Raw genomic sequence first — 19396 nt, 5'->3', positions numbered from 1 at the left:
ATCCAGCGTGTGTAGATATTTTCTGTTCCTTCTTGATACTGTCATGTTCTTATGTTTGGTAGAACCTGTATGAATACCAGATGCATCGTGCTCTTTTTGCGGGGGATGATCATGAGTCGTGACTGGTGAGGTGTTGTATCTATAAAGCAACAAGGCAGCTCCTTCATCTCGTAGCACATTTCTTGTACCTCTTAGCAAACCATCGTTTCTTTCTAAAGTTATACCAAGGTCTATTCTAGCAAAGGAATAGTCATATGCAGCGACTTTTTTGCTATTCAACAAGTCTACTGCCTGGTGTACGAGTTTTCGTTTCTTTAAGGGAATAGATGACTGGTCCACCCTGGTCAAATTATCCAATGTATTTGCCACTCTGATGTCCATGGGAACCGAAATGCGAGCTCGCATGTTCTTTGATTTTTGCGAATTCTCATTACAATCATCTGTAAAAATGTGGGCATTTTGATAGCGATCGCTCCCGAGATCAGAACTAACTAGTTTTGCCTCAAGTTCACTGACGGACATAATTTCAACAATAGAGTCTGGGGTGTTCTTTCCAATGTAAGCAAATGAAAACCCATTTCCCTGATTGTTTGGATCGTAACAGCACGCCGCTGTCCACATGTACTTCGGGACGGTCACTCGGTTATAGTCTCTCATTCTTTCTACCTCGACGTACGCGTCGTGCTTTTCATTTGGAATTCTCGTTCTTTTTGGAACCACGCCGGTGACAAAGTATCGCTCAGCCCCAATGCAGTTTTGTCTCATCGTATCCATTGAGACCTTTTCCATTTTCTTCCACGATTGCTGATTGAAGCACGGGTCTTGCGGAACTGCGTTTGTGAGAGTGAAAGTTGCTGTGCGGCTATCGTTACATTGGTAAGAGTTTGGGTTGAGGTGACCCCTATCGTAATCAGTGTTTTCGTAGTCTTCGTTGATGGCCTGTACTTCTTTTATCGTTCGCTGGTCATGTCCGGCTGTCTGCATATTCCTCTGTCCCATTCCTCCGGATGCAGGTAAAAGCTGTTTAAAGTAAAAACAGAAAATAGACGGAGGTTTAAGGTTTAAGGATTAGGTACGTTTACACATGGAAGGCGCGGTGATCTAATTGTAAGCGTGCTGGACTCCCGATCGAACGGTCCAGACAAACGCAACCGTGTTGTGTTCTTGAGCAAGTACCTGTGGCGAAACTCTAGTTTTGTTAATTAAAAGACATTGAGCAGTACTCTCATTTGTTACTGTTTTATGTTGTTTATGTAATTTTGTTTTTAGAAATGCAGCCGATCAGAAGGCGAGAAGGCGGTATCCCATAGGTCGTAATCACGTCCTTCAAGTTTTCCTACCGTAAGCCTAAAGTTTTTAGCAGTACATGTACTTTCATGTGGTACTGTTTATTATGCTGTACAAAGTGGTTCTAACTTTTATGTCTGTGGATGCAACCCTAGTGTGTGACCATTCAAATGAAAGCTATTGAGCAGTACTTTCACAGGGTACTGTTTATTATGTTGTACAGGGTGGTTCTAACTTTTAAGTCTGTGGATGCAACCCTACTGTGTAACCATTCAGATGGACACTTACGAATCTGCTATGGGTACACTTATGGGTGTTGCATGGGACATACTTAGCGCACTCGTAAGTGTCTGCCTTACGGGGTAACTTACGGGATCACTTACGGGCACACTTAACTTTGTGTAGACTTTCTCAAAGTCATTTTTATTTTTTTTTCTGATTGAATTTTTTGTTCATTTGAGATATGTATAAAGGCTTGACTTTCTACATTGGACATTAAATGAGACAACAAATGAGTGGAAATGATATTCAAACGTGATTTTACTTCGACATCTGTCGGAAATCTATGTTGTTTTTTATTTTGTCGATGAGGTGTTTAAAACGTAAGCAGTGGATAACAAAGCACATTTTAAGTATTAAATAAAGACAAAAACCTTCCCTTACACCTCTCAGAGAAAGTTCTCGTCAACTTCTTCGAAGTTACGGGACCTATGTAGGTCCCGTAAACTTACGTGCTATTTTTCACATAAAAAAGTTTTATGTATACCCGTAAGTTTTACGGGCGTTTTATGCAACCGGGCCCAGAGGCCGAGACCCGAGGAGGCTTCCACGTATAAAGGTATAGGGTTTATAGAAAAAACAAGAAGCTTGAGAAGCTTGAGAAGCTTAAAATCGGGCGCTTCATAATTAGCTATCTGTTTTGACTTGAAAGGCAGGGTACAGTACAATAAAAATCACTGGGGGGGAGGGGGGCTTTTGAGGCCCGCGCTGACTTTGGACGCTTATAACTTTTTCAAGATTCAACCAAACGCCTCCAAACTTTGCGCGTTTATCTAAAATTCATCTCGCAATAATTTGGTAGGATTAGTTATTGGTGCCAGTAACTTGAAATCACCATGGCAACGTCATTTTGACAGGCTTGTTTTCCCAAATTTGAATTTTTCGTGTTTCTATTTAATAATGAAAATCTGGAATGTTTTCAAGAATGCATTATTACTTAATGACATAATGGTCTCAATTTATAAAAATATATTTCGCACAATACAAATAAACGATTGAACTAGACGTCTAGAAAATATAAATTTGTAACACTTAGCAAAGTGCAGCCTTTTCGCAATACTTAATAAAGGCGGGGTTTTTACCCGAAGACCAATTTTTCCAACGCTTTAGGTGGCTGACGCATTTCAGTATTTTCCAGCCCTTACACTTTAATAGAACAGTATACAACTCCTAATCAGGTAACTACTATTGTCAAGAAAATGATCACAACTTATTGACCAATGATTACGTATTTGTTTCATACCATTACTGTAATAGCAACTGGTGAAGAATAGTAGTACTGACCCAAAGTATAAGGGCTGGAAAACACTGAAAACCATTTCAGCCGCGTTTCAAGGAATCCAAAAAAGCTTTACTTATCCCATATATATTTGTTTTGCAGTATTTTGTTAATTTTTGGACGATTTTGGGGGATGTCTGGGAGGCGATAGTTTTTCTCAAAGGATTAGTAAAATTTAGACAAATAAGAAATATTGGAGATTTAATGTGATTTTAAAATTTGAATTTGAAGTTAAAAATTGGTGGACGGACACCAAACAGTCTCCTGACAACCCGGAGTACTCTTGCGAGGGGGTCAACTGTTTGGAGGTGTTTCCATTCTTTTCTTCAATCCCTTCTTTAAATCTCTTAAAGTTCCATTCAAATTCAGGTAGAACCCCACCTTAAGTTTTGTTCTTGTGAGAAAACAACAGATGTCAAAGGTTGCGTGATATAACCAAGCATGGATTTTAATTCTCCCTCCCTTTCCATCTCCTTAGCGTTTGTTTACATTTCCTAACCAATTCAGTATCGTACTAATCTGTGCCAAGCAATCAGATAATAACAGAAATGTGCCTTAATTTTGATCTCCCATACCAAGACCTTAGAGTATAAACCGCTAATAAAACAAAACACACTTGATAATAATTCTCTGAGGTTATACACCTTGCAGTATTAACGTACTAACGAACTTGATAACAAACCCCATGTCGTACTAAGGATTTTTACTGATCAACATAGAAAATAAGTTCACAATGGTTTGTTCCCAAAACGTTTTTTACTGTACAGAGGGTCTGTATATTGACCTGTAACTTGTATACCGTATTGAAAAATTCAGAACGAACCGACCTCTGCCCGCTACCATGATATCATGTTGAAAAACAAGAAGCTTTAGAAGCTTGAGAAGCTTAAAATCGGGCGCTTAATAATTAGCTATCTGTTTTGACTTCAACGGCAGGGTACAGTACAGTAAAAATCACTGGAAAAACAGTCACTTAAACCTATTCAGGCCGGAGGGCGGGGGGCTTTTGAGGCCCGCGCTGACTTTGGACGCTTATAACTTTTTCAAGATTCAACCAAACGCTGCCAAACTTTGCGCGTTTATCTAAAATTTATCTTGCAATAATTTGGTAGGATTAGTTATTGGTGCCAGTAACTTGAAATCACCATGGCAACGTCATTTTGACAGGCTTGTTTTCCCAAATTTGTAATTTTCGTGTTTCTATTTAATAATGAAAATCTGGAATGTTTTCAAGATTGCATTATTACTTAATGACATAATGGTCTCAATTTATAAAAATATATTTCGCACAATACAAATAAACGATTGAACTAGACGTCTAGAAAATATAAATTTGTAACACTTAGCAAAGTGCAGCCTTTTCACAATACTTAATAAAGGCGGGGTTTTTACCTGAAGACCAATTTTTCTAACGCTTTAGGTGGCTGACGCATTTCAGTATTTTCCAGCCCTTACACTTTAATGGAACAGTATACAACTCCTAATCAGGTTACTATTGTCAAGAAAATGTTCACAACTTATTGACCAATGATTAGGTATTTGTTTCATACCATTACTGTAATAGCAACTGGTGAAGAATAGTAGTACTGACCCAAAGTATAAGGGCTGGAAAACACTGAAAACCATTTCAGCCGCGTTTCAAGGAATCCAAAAAAGCTTTACTTATCCCATATATATTTGTTTTGCAGTATTTTGTTAATTTTTGGACGATTTTGGGGGATGTCTGAGAGGCGATAGTTTTTCTCAAAGGATTAGTAAAATTTAGACAAATAAGAAATATTGGAGATTTAATGTGATTTTAAAATTTGAATTTGAAGTTAAAAATTGGTGGACGGACACCAAACAGTCTCCTGACAACCCGGAGTGCTCTTGCGAGGGGGTCAACTGTTTGGTGGTGTTTCCATTCTTTTCTTCAATCCCTTCTTTAAATCTCTTAAAGTTCCATTCAAATTCAGGTAGAACCCCACCTTAAGTTTTGTTCTTGTGAGAAAACAACAAAAGTCAAAGGTTGCGTGATATAACCAAGCATGGATTTTAATTCTCCCTCCCTTTCCATCTCCTTAGCGTTTCACCCCCACCTGTCCCTCCCTTTCTACTCTTATTCAATTTAATGTTTGTTTACATTTCCTAACCAATTCAGTATCGTACTAATCTGTGCCAAGCAATCAGATAATAACAGAAATTTGCCTTACTTTTGATCTCCCATACCAAGACCTTAGAGTATAAACCGCTAATAAAACAAAACACACTTGATAATAATTCTCTGAGGTTATACACCTTGCAGTATTAACGTACTAACGAACTTGATAACAAACCCCATGTCGTACTAAGGATTTTACTGATCAACATAGAAAATAAGTTCACAATGGTTTGTTCCCAAAACGTTTTTTACTGTACAGAGGGTCTGTATATTGACCTGTAACTTGTATACCGTATTGAAAAATTCAGAACGAACCGACTTCTGCCCGCTACCATGATATCATGTTGAAAAATTAGCTCGTTCGAAACCGTAGCAAAATCGTTAGAGACAGACAAGATACAGCCGTTTACTGGCAGTCTTTGAAAATCCTGAATTTCGTCAAAATGAGCCAAAATAAAGTTTTAAAATTTCCTTTATCAATATGGTTCTTATGTTTTTATTCAATTCTATGAACTGCTTTTATGCAGTACTGTCCAACAAAGATTTCAATTTCCTCAAAGTTTCGGGACAAATGGATACAAAATATTTCGTGCAGAATGTAATTTGATTAAGCGAATGTTTTCACGTCTATAAATACTTCAAGCGGTGAATGAAAAACCGTTTTGTTTTCATCGATGAGAACCACTTTCAAATAGTTAATGCATAAAAAATAACAATCAGATCAGAATACAATAATTATTAATGCAAGGTCTCGCTATTATGTCTCTGCAGAGATACTTCTTTTTTGCAAGTTCAAATGTATGCAAATTTCGTGTGAAATGTAATTCGATTCCATTGTCTTGTTTACAAACTCTTTCTTAAGAAAGTTGTATTTTCGTGAATAAAACCCATTGGCCTGTTTTGTTTTCCTGATCATGTTTGTCTGTGATTTTTACAAAACATGTGGTCTTTTTTTCGGAACTTTAAGTTGTACAAAAATTCCTATTTTGAACACAGATGTCACTTCCGGAATTTCTCATCTAAAATTCAATTGGTATTTAATTATAATTATTCAAAGTTTTCATTTTCAAGTCATCTTTTCATTCGATAGCTTTACTGATCTCGTAAAAAAATCCATTCAAGTTCACACCAATACTGTACATTGCCAATATTTTGCTGACGTCTTGAGAAGTGTCTTACTAACGTCACTAGTCAAATCTAAAATATATCCAAAACATGTTGTGCAAACATTCTACTCTTTGTGACAGGCGACTTTGACGCCCAACTGTGCGGAAATGAAAATCGACATACTTCTTGCTAAATATATAAAAAATAGTTTTAAAGTGGAGTCGGCCTCAAAAAAATGTACCGCCAGATCACACTGCTATTTGTAAAAACCAGCAAAGCGTCTAGTTTCAATGTTTCCCACAAAAACATTGCGTGATATGAATGACGTTACCCCTTTTATTTACAAAAATAGCTTCAACTTGTCAAAGCAACTACAGTTTTACAATGGTGATTATTAGTACTTTACCCCTTAAGCTTTTTTCTCTGTCCTCCCGCCGAAGCAAAGAAGAGAACCAGATTGCAGATTAGCCCAAAAGTCGACCCAGTGTTCCTACAACGATTTACTGTCAAAACTGAAATGAAACCGATTGGCCCAGGCTATCCCCGTCATTTTTAGCCGACAGGAGACTATCGTCTAGGACGACCAAAGGGTAAACTATAAATCGGCCACGCCCGATTAATTAGCTCGTTCGAAACCGTAGCAAAATCGTTAGAGACAGACAAGATACAGCCGTTTACTGGCAGTCTTTGAAAATCCTGAATTTCGTCAAAATGAGCCAAAATAAAGTTTTAAAATTTCCTTTATCAATATGGTTCTTATCTCATTATTCAATTCTATGAACTGCTCTTATGCAGTACTGTCCACAAAGATTTCAATTTCCTCAAAGTTTCGGGACAAATGGATACAAAATATATTTCGTGCAGAATGTAATTTGATTAAGCGAATGTTTTCACGTCTATAAATACTTCAAGCAGTGAATGAAAAACCGTTTTGTTTTCATCGATGAGAACCACTTTCAAATAGTTAATGCATAAAAAATAACAATCAGATCAGAATACAATAATTATTATTGTAAGGTCTCGCTATTATGTCTCGGCAGAGATACTTCTTTTTTGCAAGTTCAAATGTATGCAAATTTCGTGTGAAATGTAATTCGATTCCATTGTCTTGTTTACAAACTCTTTCTTAAGAAAGTTGTATTTTCGTGAATAAAACCCATTGGCCTGTTTTGTTTTCCTGATCATGTTTGTCTGTGATTTTTTACAAAACATGTGGTCTATTTTTTCGGAACTTTAAATTGTACAAAAATTCCTATTTTGAACACAGATGTCACTTCCGGAATTTCTCATGTAAAATTTGATTGGTATTTAATTATAATTATTCGAAGTTTTCATTTTCAAGTCATCTTTTCATTCGATAGCTTTACTGATCTCGTAAAAAATTCCATTCAAATTCACACCAATACTGTACATTGCCAATGTTTTGCTGACGTCTTGAGAAGTGTCTTACTAACGTCATTCAGAGTCAAATCTAAAATATATCCAAACCATTTTGTGCAATCATTCTACTCTTTGTGACAGGCGACTTTGACGCCCAACTGTGCGGAAATGAAAATCGACATACTTCTCGCTAAATATATAAAAAATAGTTTTAAAGTGGAGTCCGCCTCAAAAAATGTACCGCCAGATCACACTGCTATTTGTAGAAACCAGCAAAGCGTCTAGTTTCAAAGCTTCCCACAAAAACATTGCGTGACATGAATGACGTTACTCCTTTTATTTACAAAAAATAGCTTCAACTTGTCAAAGCAACCACAGTTTCACAATGGTGTTTATTAGTACTTTACCCCTTAAGCTTTTTTCTCTGTCCTCCCGCCGAAGCAAAGAAGAGAACCAGATTGCAGATTAGCCCAAAAGTCGACCCAGTGTTCCTACAACGATTTACTGTCAAAACTGAAATGAAACCGATTGGCCCAGGCTATCCCCGTCATTTTTAGCCGACAGGAGACTATCGTCTAGGACGACCAAAGGGTAAACTATAAATCGACCACGCCCGATTAAAAAGCTCGATTTTGATCGAAGTGGGGCCGCTAATAGTCTCGGTAGGTGCGAAAAATCTTTGTTCGACGATTGGTTAATAATGACGTAAGATCGAGGAACCTCTTATTCTGATTGGGTGATGCTAATGACAACTCAAGTGCCTAACACGTGTGTGCGCAGAGAAAGTCGAACAGATTACAGCCGAGGATACAACGAGTGAATTGAAAGATTTCAATGTAGGTTGCGAGTTGATTTGCGCTTTCTTGATTTGAAAAGGTCTGGAAGAGCAAGCGTAATAGAACGTAGAAGTTGAAAAATTTATCTGATGAAATTGGTTGATTTAATACAGTTTTGTTGGATTGAAAGCCTCATTACTTAACCGAATCGTCAGACACGGCTGAAAGTCACAATTACAACAGACTGAAAGACTCAGTCGCAACCAAGATTGGCAGGGTGTTGGCAAGGCACCCCAGAGTTTTATTAAAAAATAAACTGGGCTCAGTTGAAAAGAGTTTAATATGTAAAGTCTGTGCTTTTCGTTTCCAGGCCAAGGAAATTTCCTTTAAATAGACTTTTCACAGCCCTCTGTTTTTCCGTATTTTTTTTGATCGATGAGCGCGGAGGGGAACGGCGAGAGAATACCCTATTTTACTTTCGTTCGCTTCCGCCCTTTCAGTATCCCCTCTCCCGCGCTCCGCGCTCACTCTCGCTTCGCTCGCCGATTCTCTCGCTTTTTTACGTTGAAATATAGAGAGGCCGTGGACAGTATCTTAAAACGGAGTCAGTTCTTGTAGTTCAGTTAAATATGTAAAAAGAAAAAGATTTCAAGAGAGTTCTTCGGCCAGACCATTTAAAATCAAGACTTTGAAGCGAAAATCAAATTTACTTAATTGTAAAGGAGTTAAAAATTTAAAAAAGAAAATTAAGATTTTACAAAAATTGTTGGGTACTGAGACTCGCGAGACGTTTTCATAGAAGAGGTGAGAAAATCTTGCGGCCTCCGGCTTTGACAAGTCAGTTGTCGAGACAAAGCCTATGTTTTCCACTTCTAGGCCAACTAAATTTCTTAAAAACAGTAAGTAGTTTTTTAACAAGCGGTTGTGTTTAGCGTGTTTCGCTGGCACTCTTTTAGAACGAAGAAAATACACATTGCGTTTAGCGTGTTCGGGCCATCACTGACCGTGAAATAGTTACTACTCAAATAGATACTACTAGACAAAAATCTCATTGTTTCCTTTTGTTTACTTTTGGCTATTTAGAATTAATTGTTAGATGTTGTTTCACGGGTATAAAAGCACCCTAAAGAAGAAATGTCAATTCTCTGAAGATCAAAAGCCCTTTACAGGAAAATTCAATATAATTTTTCCGGACAATTTCAAAAATTTAAGCCAAAAGACGGACAGTTAATAAAAATTTTCCTTGCAAAATTCAGCAGCAAACAGGACATGTGCTAAATCAAATTTAAAGAAGGATTAGTCAAAAACGAGGGCAGTATTAGTGAGAACTATCCCTAGTTGATAAAGTTTCTCGATATTTACAAAAACGAAATCGGCCTTTTTTATTTTGTTCTTAGCGCTTGTGAGAATGAATTCCACATTTCTTTTGAAGCCTATTATTATTGTAAAGGTATGGCCAAATGATATAGTTAACTTACCTGGGGCTCAATAAACCATACGGACTTCCTGTTTGGTTGAGAACCTTGGCAAGGACCAGGTAAAGTGTAGGCGGAGTACAAAGGGATCTTTAAGCTTTCTCTGCCTCCGCCCCCGCTGTACAGTGTAGCAAAGTGATATTGATCTTTGTAGACTTGACAGATTTTTTGCGGTTCTGGTTCGATTTGCTGGCGTAGTTGTAGTCGTGGAGGCATTTCTTTGTAAAAGAATTGGAGGCATTTGCTAAAGTCGCCCCCAACTTCAGATCTCACAGCGACTACATGAAAACACAACACAAGAAACAGCTTCAGGACTGGCGTCATCTTCTGTGTCTGTTGCAGAATGAATTGTGTTTCCTTCGAATATCATCGAAACCCATTTTATCTCGCTCAGATTTATTGGTTATGCGGTAAGATTATCACGGGCTGCGATTGCTAAATGACCCAAGATAACGCCAGCATGCATAAAAAATCAACTAAAAATTCCGCCAGACGTCCATAGTACTGTGCATAATCCAAATTCTCCTTTGTTTTTCATACATTTTGTATATTTCCGCGTGGGGGAATTCCGTTTTCAATCAAGGTGTTTTGTCTAGGTGATTTTTCCTTCTTTTACCATGAGTATCCTTCTTGGATTTGGTCTAGAAAGGTAAAGAATAAGAAGAAATTCAGATCTACGATCCTTTGCTTCTACACAAGCTTCCTTTTCTTCATTTTGGTCAAATTTTACCATCAAAATTTCCTCTGGTCAACATCAAGGACCATTTAATAAAATATAAGTGCTACATTTTTAATCCATGTTTTCGAAAGTTCGCTGAAATGCAGCCGCTTCAAGGAAGAAACAATGGCCCAACATTTGTACCTGTAAAGGTTAATGGATCTGTGTCCAATGGCCGTGTTCGTATACAAATATTCACCGTTGGAAATGACGGCTTTGCAGGAATGGAAAATAACTATCTTACTACATTGTCTACTTGAATAAATCTTTACTGTGGACTTGGGTTCGTTTTGAAGCGGAAAAATTCGTTTATTCACTTGTTCTCGTTTTGTGCTACTGCAAATTGCAAATTGTAGAAGTTATATATCAAACACGAGAGGCGGTGTTTCATCAGGGTATCCAAACACCGAGAAGAGAGTTGAAAATACGACGCGCAGCGGAGTATTTTTGACGAAATTCGAGGTGTTTGGATAGCCGATGAAACAGTACCTTGAGTGTTTGATGTGTCTTCTTAATCAAAACAAAAACCATAGAGTAAACGGAGAAATAATATCGTAAAAGTCTATGCTAATTAAGATCGGGTATCCTAACCACCGTCACTATTATGATTTTCATTGTTTTAACTTTATGAATTATTAATAAGTTTGAGAAGGTCATGTTGAAACACTGTATTTTGTGAAAACGCGTTGGTAAGATATATTTTATTGTTCCCATTGTGTCCAAAGGTGATAACTAACTTTGTTACAATCCAGTGCAGTAAACTCTAAACAAAGGTTTGAAAATACTAAATACAAACAAATAACAAAAATAGTAGTAAATAATAAAGATGGTAAATTTTAACGAGTCTCTCGTAGCTCAGTTGGTAAGAGCGCCCAACCGGTATCTGGGAGGCCATGGGTTCGATTCCCGTCGGGGACTCAGAATTTTTCTTTGTCCCATGCTCGTGTCATGTTGAACATCTCATCTTTTTATTTTTTACCGAGCTTAAAATTTACCATCTTTATTATTTAGTACAAACTTGATGATTTCGACATTGCTGATCCTAGCAGTATGCAGGACGCGTGTCACATATCAACCTAGTATTTAAAATGGCCCAGCTCACAACGAGTCTCTCGTAGCGCAGTTGGTAAGAGCGCCCAACCAGTATCTGGGAGGCCAATGGGTTCGATTCCCGTCGGCGACTCAGAATTTGTCTTTGTCCCATGCTCGTGTCATGTTGAACATCTCATCTTTATTAAGAAAATTAGTATAACTGAAGACATGGTCAAACAAGGACAAAATTAAACCAGATTGCAGAAACTGTAAATAACATTCAATACAACGGCGTACCCTTCTGTAAATTACCCATGTGGAAATTCTCTTAGCTCTCAATCAAAAGCTGGAATTTCATATAAGCGGTAAGATAATCACGGGCAGCGATTGTTAAATGACCCATGATTGCGTCACCATGCATAGAAAATTAAGTAAAAATTGCGCCAGACGTCCATAGTACTGTGCATAATCCAAATTCTCCTTTGTTTTTCATACATTTTGTATATTTCCGCTGTGGAGAATTTCGTTTTCAATCAAGATGTTTTGTCTAGGTGATTTTTCCTTCTTTTACCATGAGTATCCTTCTTGGATTTGGTCTAGAAAGGTAAAGAATAAGAAGAAATTCAGATCTGCGATCCTTTGCTTCTACACAAGCTTCCTTTTCTTTATTTTGGTCAAATTTTACCATCAAAATTTCCTCTGGTCAACATCAAGGACCATTTAATAAAGTATAAGTGGTACATTTTTAATCCAAGTTCTCGAAAGTTCGCTGAAAAGCGGTCGCTTCAAGGAAGAAACAATGGTCCAAAATTTGTACCTGTAAAGGTTAATGGATTTGTGTCCAATGGCCTTTTTCGTATACAGGTATTCACCGCTGGAAATGACGGCTTTGCAGGAATGCAAAATAACTATCTTGTTACCACATTATTAACTTGAATAAATCTTTATTGTGGTCACGGGTGCGTTTTGAAGCGAAAAGATTCATTTATTCCATTGTTTGTTTTTAGTGCTAATTTCAGCTGAATTGCAGAACTTCATGTTGAAACACTTTGTTGTGTATTGTGGAAACGTGTTGGTAAGATATTTTGTTATTTTACCATTTTGTTCAAAGTAAGAAACTAATTTTTTTACTATCCAGTTAAACTCTAAACTAAGACTAAATTGTAATTTTAAATAACGTGCCCTAGTTTCTTTTGGTATTTACATTCCTAGTAGTTATAGCATAAAAAAGAAACAGCGAAAATAGCCGGCGAACCGTTTACAATGTGAGGGTTTTCAGCGAAACTTACATTCACCGATAGCGGTGCTGTTCTGTGATGTGAAATATAAAAATTTCCTTTTTATTGTAACGGATAGCAACAACCCCGACCAATTGAAAACTGTTGAGACACTTAGCTAATTTCTACTTATTTTTGTACCACACCTTATTTTTCAAACCCCCTCCTCCATTTCAAAGCTGTCAATGTTGTCGTGTTATGAAAACCAAAGCTGGGTGAATTGCAAACCCCAAAAAACAAAATTGAGTAGGGGGTGAGGGGGAAAGCATATTTTTAACAAGCTTGCAAGTGAAGACATACGCGAAAACTCTGTGAAATGCATTTGTCTCAACTAGTTTTGTCCGAGTTTGAAGATCCTAACTCTTGTTGTTATTCCATTTTAATGTGAATGAGTTAAAATTCTTCGTCCTCAGCTATTATATATCGAATCGAATTTATTTTCTTTTTCAGTTTAGTTCCGTCATTGGAGAGTATTTTATAGGGGTCTTACATTCCGGAAACCGCCCTATTTTGTTTTTCCTAGACAGCAAAAAGCTTTCGTTTTAAAGACCGAAACCGCCATAATTTCTTGACCGTCAACCGCCAGTTAAATAAGAATATACCTGCAAACCGACACTCGAAATTGGCCTAAACCACCAAACCACCAGAGTATAATAAACAGACCCTCTCATTGTTGCTCAAGAGAATTTTGTGTAACCTTTTAACATCATGGACTTAGCTTACGTTTTTGGCGCATGAATCATGATTTTCAGCATTACATGAAATACGTTAAATTTAGTCGACTTGGGTAAAAGAATGGGGGCAAAACCAGTTTGTGACTGTTTCAAATAAAATTTACAGCAAGGAAAGGTTAGCTCGGTGTCCGAAATCAGTTATTTGGCGTCATGACGTCACTTTGTTTAAAGTTAGCTTGCATCGATTACTGGATAAATGAACGATCGTTATTTTAATACCAGCTTTTGTTAACTTGTAGCGATTACCGACATTTTCCAATAAGGTTTCGAGAAAATGAGATCAATAAGGTATTTATTGTTAGGACCTGTGATGAAAGTATTAGCTTGTGACGCGCGGTTTCGCTTTCCGCCATTTTGGTCTAATGTCACTTTTTACGAATAGATTCAACAGAAATGGTATACATATCATAAGGGAATGGGATTTTTTTAAGATGAATTTTCTACATTTATTAGAGTTAAGTCTTGCTTTTTGTCCGGGAATGGCATTTGATTTTAGATCAGAATTTTCTAAATTTATTTGGGTTGTCTTGTTTTTACTGCATGGATTTAACACTGTTTCTTTTCTATTTGAAAGATTACATCTTTACAAGTGTATTGAAACCCCAACTCCGGGGATTGTTAAAATAGTTAGAGTTTATTTATTGTTTTGTTTTTACTGCAAGGATTTAACTGTTAGGAATGTGAAGAAAACCTAGTTTTAGGATTATTTTTTAAGTTTTTGGGGTTATCCATTCTCGAACCCTATTTTATGTTTTCATTGTAAAGAATGATTTTTTACAACTGTATTGATACCCTAAGACATACAGGGCGAGGTTTTGTATCCATTTTCTTGTTTAGTTTTTCAATGGTGTCGTTACGAGCTGCTGAAGTTTTGTTTTAGTTGACATCCTTCAGCTGGTTTCTAAATTTCTCAGCCTATCAGAGACCAACAATCGCATGTACAACTTATCAGCATGTGGCAACTTTGAGTTATCTGCCTCGCTGAGTCAACCCGGATAATATTTTCAGTTCCATTATCATGAGCAGTGAAAGAGATTGCGTTGAATAACGCTAATACAGTATTGAAAATTCAACAATTTTATTTTGAGCCTTTTTGTAGATTTTCAATACTAAATAGTCCTGTACTAAAAATATTAAAAGTTTGGATTCTATGCGCGCTCTGATTGGTTAAAAATCTGTTTAATCTGAGTATAAAACATGGAAAACAGTGTTTTGTTGTTTCGATTCAAGATCATTCAGTATAAAAGCTGATTATTATACTGTTATCCACCCCGGTTATACGAGAACACTTAAAAGAAATGAGGAAAACACTCTCTTACTGCTTGTACTGGCTAAATTTCTCGTCTTCGCAAATTCCCGTTGTGTTTTATAACAGAATAATACTTTATTTGTTAATAACAGTCACTACTCTTCCGAGAGATTTTCGATTGAGTGTCGTAAGACCAAAAACAAAGTAATCACTCTGGCTTATCACGAAAGACGCAGAAAATCCAGTGAATCAATCAAAACTCCAAAGAAGCACGTGTAGCCTGCGTGAAGGGCGGCAAAATGTGTAAGTGAGCCACGATTATTTTTGGATTTACTTTTGATTGGCTGAGAAAGTGGCTCGAGGTTTTAAACCAATCACTAAGCGAAGCAATGCAAAACCAAAGCAAACGAGTAATACTTTCGACACTCAAATGAAAATCGCTCAAAACTGAGTTGTCATCCTCTGTATTTCCTTTAGATGCAGCGAGACTCGTTCCCAGGCCTTAAACTTTGTAAAAGTATTATCACACTTTGGGAGTTGTTCACGATTTCTTTTTTTGGAGATAAACTTAAATAAATCTCCCACATTTTTAACATTAGTCTTTGACTGGAAATTTTACACCCGAATTAAAGAAATGTACAAGTACGGCAAATTAAGCCCGAAATTCAAATGGTTATTAATAAATAGAATATAAATAAACCATATTTCATACACAGCTTAAAAGAAAGTCAACTTAAAAATTCCCTTTGAGCCCGTAAATTTTGTATCCCTTGACTAGAAATGTTCACTGGCGTTGGCACCAGGCTCTCTCGAATTCCAGAGCGCGCGTTCGTACTAAGAGTCCTGGGGCTGTACATGTTGGCGTGGTGTGACGTATGAGGTCTAAGTTTGTTTGGTTCCGACTTGTGAGCAGGAATTCCCGGCGGTGTTGTTGGAGATGTATCTTCAATGACCACAGAGGTTAACTTTTCTGCTGTGGAAATTTCATCCCTGGTTCCTGGGGCGCTCAATGGACGCTTTTTACGTGCGCTCAGTTCTGGGTTTTGAATATCCGGGTTTTCATCTCGAAGTGCTGTGAGACTGACGTCACATCTTGTGCGAGAAAGGATAACGGCCTAGAGAACAATTAAATGACACAGAGATGAATGCATAGGTTAAGTTGGTTTGTAAGCAAATTTTCGTAGCATGAAGTGACTAGGAGTATTGCTACTCCCCAAGGGAGGGGGATCACACGTTACCCACTCCCCTCCCCTCCCCTCCCCACACCGTACTACCCAGTATTTTGCCAATAGCGAAGCGCGCGAGTGACGTCATGACTCAGACAAGACTAAGTCAAACAAACCAGAATGGCGGACGATTTTCCTAACACTTTTTTTTTCACACGAAAACTTCGCCTAGATTCCCTCTATTCTTCTTAGAACACGCTGATGTTTTCCGAGCGTCGTAGGGGGTAAAATTATTTGCAAAAATATATATATGTTATTTGCCGGCTGGGAGGTCCGTATAGTGAAAAACTGTGACCGAGGTCTTGAAAATGCTGCCCGAGGCCGCAGGCCGAGGGCAGCATTTTCAAGGCCGAGGTCACAGTTTTTCACTATACGGACCGACCCTAAGCCGGTGAATAACTTATTTATTTTTTTCCTACTTTAATGTGTTTGATTAAATAAAAAAAACCTACAAAGATTTTCTTGCAAATCGTGTTTGTATTATACGCGCGCTGTTGAGTCGATCGCTAAGCTACGGCAAGTGTGGAGAATGATCTGTTTGCTATAAGAGCTTACTGCCAAACAAAATAAATTCGCTAAAATGAACAGTATTCAAGGAAAAGTTCACCAGAAAAAAAGAAAGAGAAAAGCATCTGAAATAATAATAACAAAACACAATGTAAAACCAAAACAGAACATAAAAATCAGCGAGTCGCGAAACACTTTTAACTGCATTTCGGCTTGTGAGTTCTTTAAGTTAATTAAACTTACTTTTCGGACTGGAAAGCACTTACAACACATATTTTCCAGCTATTTACATTTATATCTAACGAGTCAAAAACCTCTGTGTTGATTCCCACAGTATTTTGTTTTGATAAATAGTTTGCGAAAGTGAAACTGAATGAAGCTGAATATTGTGTAGTTTGGTCGCCTGCACACGGCACAGTATTGCGAGAATTAATTTGACTGTTTGTTTTTTTTATAAAGCATCTCATTTTCTTGAATGGAAATAAGCAGTATTCGGACTGGAGAAAAGAAGCAAAGAAGCAAGGTGTTTGAAAAGATAAATCGGGTCTGTAAACCGGCGACTTGCATTGCTTAACCGCAATGGCGTGAAAATCAGTGCGAATGCACAAACAACGATCGACAAACCACGGCCATAAAACTATAACTTCATTTTGCGAATTTAAAGAGTATGAATACTCGCCTTTTGGAGAACTTCAAGGCCTTTAATTCCACTGCTTAATTTCCCTTTCAAATTTACAACGGTTGGTGAGCAACTACATCCATTTTGGAAAGCAAAACTGCCATGGGTTCGTTCGTCTCGCCGCGAAATGAAACTCACGAAAGCGTTACCGTGGCCCGTGGGCAGAGATAGGAGAATCTTGCCCGCCCTTAGAACCAATCAGATTGCAGGATTCGTTACCGTGCCCTCTGAGAAAAAAATAAATCAAATTATCTTTACCTGCAACGTATTCTTGGCAGTCCGAATGGAACTTTCCTATTGTAAGAAAAGGAAGCAATTTTAACGACCTTATTTCAGGAAGAAATTAACTGACTGAAAAACAAACACGACATATCAAGTCAATTAGCCAAATATGTGCAAAAAAATAGAGGGAAAACGCAAAATAACACTTAACCGCGTTAGGAAAACGCCAAAGATGTAATAATAAACAAAAAGGAACAAAGATTGTTAAGATTAGGGAGATTAAGACGGATTATGAAAGACGATTTTGACGAAAATTCAGGCTTAAGTTTGCGTTATCCGTAACGTACATGTAGCTCTTTGAATGGGAAACAGGTTGTTTTTATTGCCAAAAGTTAGTTTCTGTGGAGATAGCAATGCAATTTTTGGAAATCCCCGTAGAAAAATAAGCGAAGAGTTTCTTCCAAAAGATTTTGTCTGGGCTGTCTTTGGAAAGGCTTGAATTGCCTCACGACTTCAAAATCTATTTTACTTGCACTGTTTATCAGCAATTCACTACGGAGAAAACGAAATGAAAGTCTCTGCTAATTTAGAAGAAATTTCCAAACACTTTCACGGTTTTAACTTTGTGAATTATTAATGAGTTTAAGAACGCCGTTTACTACATGTGTAGGTGACAGTAAAATAAATATTGTAATTGCTAGCTGCGGACCAGATTGTTTAAATAAAACTCACTTGTTCTGCATCTTGTTCCGTCTTCAGTTTAAAAAACTGTTCACATTTCTTGATGTAATGGCGTCTGAAATGAAAGCACATAATAAGCAACCCCCAAACCCCCAACATGTAACCAGGTGTATACTCATGTTCATAACCTAACACTGGACTACTTGTCTCGCATATATTGCGGAGGGAGGGGTAGGAGATGCATTGCTGTTGGTTGGTGGTGGGGGGGGGGGGGGGGGTGGGAAGATTCAATGTTGTTAAAGCTTTATACTGATCGATCATTGGAATAGTTGCACATTTAAGCTTAATGCACCAAACCGGTCATTTTGATTAAAATCGTTTGTTTTTTGTTTAATTAGTGAGATTAAGCATCTGATGACGCTATACGGTAAACGGCAAATGCGAGACTTGCCTTTTATTTTGTTACCTTTTTATCGAATTCTAAAATTAGATCGCCCGAAAAATCCCAAATTAACGACAACCACAAAACTACTCTTTTCCGCATACGAACGCCAAACGGCAGATCGGTCAGAAGTTGGAAGTTTTGCCGTTCGCAGAAAAAATACCAACGTCATGCTTAACCTCGTATTTATCTATTATTTTTTAAGTAGCAACCAACCACCCATGCAATTTATTTTAACATTTTCGCCGCCAAGATTAGCTTTACACGTATACGTGTTACGCACTGTACAGTTTCATGCAAGTTTATGGGTGTTATACGCATCTTAAACAATTTAAACCATTCGAAATGAAAGATTGTTTTCTCCCTTGGGCCCGGTTGCATATAATGCCCGTAAAGGTGGATTTCCACTGACGCGTAATTTTTTACGTGAGTCTACGTGCGTGAAAAAATTTAGAGACGATATGAACGACTTGCGTACAGGTGTACGCAAGTCGTTCATAAATTGTCTCTTATTTTTTTCACGCACGTAAATAAACACACGTAAAAAATTACGCGTCAGTGGAAATCCACCTTAACACCGGGTTTACGTAGGTGTACTCATAACTTAAGTGAGTTGCATTAAATCACATAAGTGGTCCACTAACGGGGTACACGTAAGTGACTGCACTTACGAATTTCGTAAGTGTGTACTTTTAAAAGTGTCGTTTATACAACATAAATTGCGGGTGTTGCATAAAACTTTAATTACGTGAAATATAGCAGGTAAGTTTACGGGACCTATATAGGTCCCGTATCTTGAAGTTAACGGGAACTTTTTCCTAGAGGTGAAAACGAGGGTTTTTTCTTTATTCCATACTTAAAATGCGCTTTGTTATCCCTTGCTTACGTTTTAAACTCGTCATCGAC

The 19396-nt window shown here is 37.5% G+C and overlaps 2 protein-coding genes across 2 annotated transcripts in view; both read right to left on the bottom strand.

Moving 5' to 3' along the window:
• Positions 1 to 41: 41 nt before the first annotated feature.
• LOC144629659 (endonuclease domain-containing 1 protein-like) lies at positions 42 to 10047 on the bottom strand. The gene is made up of 3 exons (XM_078487891.1): positions 9727 to 10047; positions 189 to 1020; positions 42 to 139 (listed from the first exon to the last, which is right to left on the bottom strand). Exons 1-3 carry the CDS (start codon positions 10045 to 10047, stop codon positions 42 to 44), a joined length of 1251 nt encoding a protein of 416 aa, XP_078344017.1.
• A 4663-nt stretch (positions 10048 to 14710) lies between these two features.
• LOC144630352 (flagellum-associated coiled-coil domain-containing protein 1-like) overlaps positions 14711 to 19396 on the bottom strand; it is a 40184-nt gene continuing 35498 nt past the window's right edge. The window contains exons 19-21 of the mRNA XM_078488711.1: positions 18100 to 18163; positions 17404 to 17439; positions 14711 to 15848 (exon numbers count right to left, since the gene is read on the bottom strand). Coding sequence (XP_078344837.1) covers positions 15462 to 15848; positions 17404 to 17439; positions 18100 to 18163 — 487 coding nt within the window. The 3' untranslated portion in view covers positions 14711 to 15461. The remainder of the gene's footprint in view (positions 15849 to 17403; positions 17440 to 18099; positions 18164 to 19396) is intronic.

This window comes from Oculina patagonica, chromosome 11 (genome assembly GCF_052425735.1).
Source record: "Oculina patagonica isolate OP01 chromosome 11, crgOcupat, whole genome shotgun sequence".
NCBI classification, from domain to species: Eukaryota; Metazoa; Cnidaria; class Anthozoa; order Scleractinia; family Oculinidae; genus Oculina; species Oculina patagonica.
The sequence above is the reverse complement of the archived record's forward strand: the minus strand, read 5'-3'. Positions and strand labels throughout refer to the sequence as shown.